The sequence below is a fragment of the Volvox carteri genome (assembly GCF_000143455.1).
Source record: "Volvox carteri f. nagariensis unplaced genomic scaffold VOLCAscaffold_50, whole genome shotgun sequence".
In the NCBI taxonomy this organism is placed as follows: Eukaryota; Viridiplantae; Chlorophyta; class Chlorophyceae; order Chlamydomonadales; family Volvocaceae; genus Volvox; species Volvox carteri.
The window spans coordinates 800,551-806,353 of record NW_003307593.1 but is presented as its reverse complement, the minus strand read 5'-3'; the positions used below and the strand labels follow the sequence as shown (position 1 = coordinate 806,353).

The 5,803-nt window shown below is 51.5% G+C and overlaps 2 protein-coding genes across 2 annotated transcripts in view; both read right to left on the bottom strand.

Moving 5' to 3' along the window:
• The window catches only part of VOLCADRAFT_96245 (uncharacterized protein), a gene marked incomplete at both ends in the record, with an annotated part of 5,672 nt that extends 2,706 nt beyond the window's left edge, over positions 1-2,966 (bottom strand). The window contains 2 exons of the mRNA XM_002955255.1: positions 718-1,185; positions 2,924-2,966. Of these exons, the coding sequence (XP_002955301.1) occupies positions 718-1,185; positions 2,924-2,966 (511 nt within the window). The remainder of the gene's footprint in view (positions 1-717; positions 1,186-2,923) is intronic.
• Positions 2,967-5,026: 2,060 nt separating this feature from the next.
• Positions 5,027-5,803, bottom strand: part of vmp29 (metalloproteinase, extracellular matrix glycoprotein VMP29) — a gene marked incomplete at both ends in the record, with an annotated part of 3,662 nt that continues 2,885 nt past the window's right edge. Inside the window, 2 exon segments of the mRNA XM_002955254.1 lie at positions 5,027-5,230; positions 5,458-5,802. Of these exon segments, the coding sequence (XP_002955300.1) occupies positions 5,027-5,230; positions 5,458-5,802 (549 nt within the window).

Here is a 5,803-nt window from a genome sequence, read left to right as displayed (position 1 = left end):
ATCAGATATACAGATATACAGATATACAGATATACAGATATACAGATATACAGATATACAGATATACAGATATACAGATATACAGATATACAGATATACAGATATACAGATATACAGATATACAGATATACAGATATACAGATATACAGATATACAGATATACAGATATACAGATATACAGATATACAGATATACAGATATACAGATATACAGATATACAGATATACAGATATACAGATATACAGATATACAGATATACAGATATACAGATATACAGATATACTGCTGAGGTGTGGAGATGAGGTCTTGTTGATGGACTAAGTTTCGCATGCTGAGATGGTGGTGGTAGCTGATCTGTCTCTACGGATGTTGGGTTACTGGATGAGGAGGGGTCTAGATGGCAGGACCCAAACCGCCGTCGGTCGTACAGTGTAATCAACTTTCAATATATATAGTCCATGGCCTCCCGGCTTTGACGGACCCCCCCGCACTCGTGCGGCACTTGTAACTTGTAACTATACAGATATACAGATACAGATACAGATACAGATACAGATACAGATACAGATACAGATACAGATACAGATACAGATACAGATGCATTCACGTAGTAACATACGTACGGCATGCATGGAGAGGACTCCGTTTATACGAGTAGATCTAAATCCCGCTACCCTTGTTCGTTTATCGAGCAGCTGAACTAAAGCCGAAACTTACTTCGACTTCCAACCACGTCCACGCTGCAGGTCCAGTCGCTGCTGGTGCGGGCCAGTACGGTTGTGCTATCACTGCTGGTGAGGGAGGCCAGCAAACCAGCTCGACCCCCATATGAAGCTCCATAGGCGGCCACGGAGAGCGTGTTGGTGCCAGCGGCTAGGGTAAGTTGGAGGGGCCGGTTGGTGTACTCCTGCTGGTTCCTCCAGCCCCCTGTCAGCCTGGTAACGAAAGCTCCATTAAGGTACACGTCTGCAAAATTCTCAACGATGAGGTGAAGCAAGGTCTGTGTGCCTGGCGCCGCAGCGGTCACTGTGGTGGAAATGGTCGTCCTCACGCCGGAAGACGTGCCCAGATCCGCACCAGCATGTGACCAAATCCACTTGGCTTGTGTGTCCGTGAAAGGCTTGCCAGGCCCGATGTTGGCTGTGCCCCAGACGGAAGTGGTTGCATTCGCAAGCTCAATACAGCCTGCACGCACACATTTAAGGCACACCCGCCATCACCACTTGTTTGTATAGACAGCTGGGAAGAATAACACACAAGGGGAACACGTGTGTGGGGAAGCGTGGGGCTAGTATGTCCCTGCCCACCGCATAATTTTCATAATTTCCCTATCTACCCATATACATATATACGTATAAACATATACACATATATGTACATGGAGTCTGCACTTGTAACACGGGCGTTGCGACCATTAGTGCACTCTACGGGTCGTGAACCCCCAGACAGACTCGTGATGGGAGCACCCTAAAGGTGTCGCAAATGGCACCATGGTAAAAAGCACGAAAGAATATTAGTACGAGGTGTGTTGTTGTATGTCGCCAATATGTACTTTTCCTAGCTGCGGGACACGGAGAAGCAAATATGTTGTACCACGCACGAGCACGGCGAGAGGGCCGTGTGGAGGTACGGCTGGTGTCGTTGCTTACAAACCACGATCCGGATCCCACATACCACGATCCGGGTCCAAGTTCGGTAACGCTCTGACTTCACTTCTATTCGTTTTACGTCTATCCGCCATTCCGCCACGTCCATCCGCCATTCCGATTATTCGCCCAATGGCATACTCCAGGCCGGTTCCGGCCCGGTTCCGACCTAACGGGTCCAGTTAACGAGATGGGTAACCGGTCGGTAGGATTACCGGGCGAACCGTTATCGGTTAACCGTATCCAGTAATCGGTAACCGATGTCGGTAACCTGGCATGAGCAAAAATGCATTTCTGATTGCAACCAGTTTCTTTGTGACAATGCCCATTGTCACAAGGTTCATGCCCACGTGTCACACCCCGACAAGCTTGAGGAGGTTAAGGCAATGTGAATGCCGGGTGACAGGGGTGACAGTCTTGTGCAGGCACATTTGGAGACTAGTTTACACTGAGATTGGGGTGATGTCGGATTAGAATACTTGCAGTTCATGAAATTGAGGAAATGTGTTGCATAGGCATATCCAAACGTTTCAGAGGGACGTTGTTTCGCCCGTAACAAACTTGTTACGGGCGAAACAAACTGGATTTCCACAGTCCCACCACTCAAAGAGCTCCCCACACCATCGCAAAGTCCCTTTTTTATTACAGACACATGTAACAAGTTGTCATAGCTTGAGATTGTCGATACATGACTGCTGGATTGTGACCAGGCCATCTCCTTACATGTCTTGCTGCACCAGCATGAGCAGTGATCCCTTCTGTTCAAAATTTTCAGGCAACATCGCAAAATGCCCACAACCGCCAGTATGCCGCGGGGATGGGGGGATATACGGTTGGCGCGTTGCGTGTTAGGGATGACATCAACCAGTAGTCACCACTGTTTGTAGCTGCGTGGTGCTTGATTTCGGGAGCAATGATGCTTGTGCGGCTGTGGCTTGATTGTTTTATATTTTTACAATTTAATTATTGTAAGAAAAACTCCTTATGTTGTAATTACTACAACTACTACAAATAAGGGTGTATTTCCAGTGCGGATTAAGGCCAGGCATTAGGGCACGGACTTCCGGAAGTCCTTGGTATGAGCTTACCACATAGTTTTGTTCCGTACGGGAACCAAAGGTTGAAAAGGCGAGGTAAGTTTGCCAACAACTTAGCCGTTTGAGGACAGAGGGTTAATCCCTGGCCTTAATCCGCACTGGAAATGCACCCTAATACTATTAAATTACCCTGAAATGTGGGCTTTATTAAGATGGTGTCTGAGGACAGGTTGGATTTACTTCCAACCACGTGCAAGTGGACGGCAACATGGGCCGCAGGCATAGTGATTCCTGCGTGACAAAATACTGATGGCGGCCAATGTGGACTGTATGTTGGAACCCTTTCATCGTTGAATCCCTTAATACGTGCTAGGCTTCATGGTCCCACCCGGAGCAACTTAAACTTTCATTTTTTACTTTGTATGTCGGACCTGAGCATGCATGCACGCAACATCAATAAAATTAAGGAAGCCAGCTAGCTGTCACTAGCCACACCAAACACACCCGCCTGCTGTGCGTGTGTGTGGGTCATGCATGGAAGAAGGAACGAATGAGACCTGAAGTGATCAACGAAATATGCGAGGGCAGAAGGCTTGCAGATGTTGTGGGGTTCAGTGGTATTCCTGTTCATTTCTGCAGGTATGTGAGCTGCACACCTAGGTCTACCACCGCACTAGCTGGATTCCCACACTACCCTGCACACCTAGGTCTACCACCGCACTAGCTGGATTCCCACACTACCCTGCACACCTAGGTCTACCACCACACTAGCTGGATTCCCACACTACCCTGCACACCTAGGTCTACCACCGCACTAGCTGGATTCCCACACTACCCTGCACACCTAGGTCTACCACCGCACTAGCTGGATTCCCACACTACCCTGCACACCTAGGTCTACCACCGCACTAGCTGGATTCCCACACTACCCTGCACACCTAGGTCTACCACCGCACTAGCTGGATTCCCACACTACCCTGCACACCTAGGTCTACCACCGCACTAGCTGGATTCCCACACTACCCTGCACACCTAGGTCTACCACCGCACTAGCTGGATTCCCACACTACCCTGCACACCTAGGTCTACCACCGCACTAGCTGGATTCCCACACTACCCTGCACACCTAGGTCTACCACCGCACTAGCTGGATTCCCACACTACCCTGCACACCTAGGTCTACCACCGCACTAGCTGGATTCCCACACTACCCTGCACACCTAGGTCTACCACCGCACTAGCTGGATTCCCACACTACCCTGCACACCTAGGTCTACCACCGCACTAGCTGGATTCCCACACTACCCTGCACACCTAGGTCTACCACCGCACTAGCTGGATTCCCACACTACCCTGCACACCTAGGTCTACCACCGCACTAGCTGGATTCCCACACTACCCTGCACACCTAGGTCTACCACCGCACTAGCTGGATTCCCACACTACCCTGCACACCTAGGTCTACCACCGCACTAGCTGGATTCCCACACTACCCTGCACACCTAGGTCTACCACCGCACTAGCTGGATTCCCACACTACCCTGCACACCTAGGTCTACCACCGCACTAGCTGGATTCCCACACTACCCTGCACACCTAGGTCTACCACCGCACTAGCTGGATTCCCACACTACCCTGCACACCTAGGTCTACCACCGCACTAGCTGGATTCCCACACTACCCTGCACACCTAGGTCTACCACCGCACTAGCTGGATTCCCACACTACCCTGCACACCTAGGTCTACCACCGCACTAGCTGGATTCCCACACTACCCTGCACACCTAGGTCTACCACCGCACTAGCTGGATTCCCACACTACCCTGCACACCTAGGTCTACCACCGCACTAGCTGGATTCCCACACTACCCTGCACACCTAGGTCTACCACCGCACTAGCTGGATTCCCACACTACCCTGCACACCTTACCTTCCTATACTTACACGAAATGAAAGATCTTTCATTTACTCTAGAGTATCAGCCCTGGATTGATAATGGTCTGCTGGTGGCCAGAAACGAGTGCGGAGCTTGCATGAGCCAACAAGGCAAGCAAGGAAGGCAAACTTACCTATTCGTGTGGGAGGTGGGGGCGGTGGACTCAGCGGTGGCGGGCCGGGGGGTGGCGGGCTGGGGGGTGGAGGGCTAGGGGGTGGAGGGCTGGGGGGTGGGGGGGGCACAGGTGGCTGGGGGGAAGGAGGTGGTGGTGGCACAGGTGGCTGGGGGGAAGGAGGTGGTGGTGGCACAGGTGGCTGGGGGGAAGGAGGTGACGGTGGCCTTGGCAGTGGAGGTCTAGGAGGTCGCGGGCTCGGGGGCCGCGGGGAAAGGGGCGGAGGTGGCTGGGCTTCCAGGTCGCCGAGGGAAGGACACTCAAAAGGCGAGTTCTTAAATCGGCAGAGGTGCACCCTCAAGGTGTCCGTATCGACCCATGATCCCCCATACACGACTAGGTTGTAGACATCCAAGGTCAGCTGGGACATGGGGCTGACGGCGTTGATGAACTGGATTTTGCGGTCGCTGTTTGCATAGAGGTTTGGTAAGCCATTATCCTGCATGCAGCAACAGTAGAAAAAACGCTTAAATAGTTTGCATTGCAGTAGCGAAATATCAGTGCACGTGCCGGTAGCGAAATATCAGTGCACGTGCCGGTAGCGAAATATCACTTAGATAGTTTGCACTGCAGTAGCGAAATATCCATGCCTGCTTTCGACACCCAAAACCAATTACAAATATCGCATCCAACGTTTCGTGATAGGTATTTGGAGGCACCGCTCACCATCGTCGCATTTACTTCATGAATGTTAACCTTGGAAGCGTATGATTGTCCTAAGCCAGCATCGCCTTCCCTTGCTACTCGGACAGCCATGTACAGGTTCAGAGCTGACTTTGAGTCGTTGTACATACTCAGCCAGTCGGGTGTGACACGCAGGTAGTTGTTGCTGCCGGTGAGGTAGGTGGCAGGCAGCACAAAGGTTTTCGTAGTGCCTGGCAGCAAGGCACTGCTGTTCAGCTGGTCACCTCCGACCGCGGGTGTGGCCCAGCCCATGCGGGAGATCTCCGCAGCGTTGGGGCAAGCAGTGCCGCGGCCCATGGCTGTCGAGTAGTCGCCGTACTCAATACCG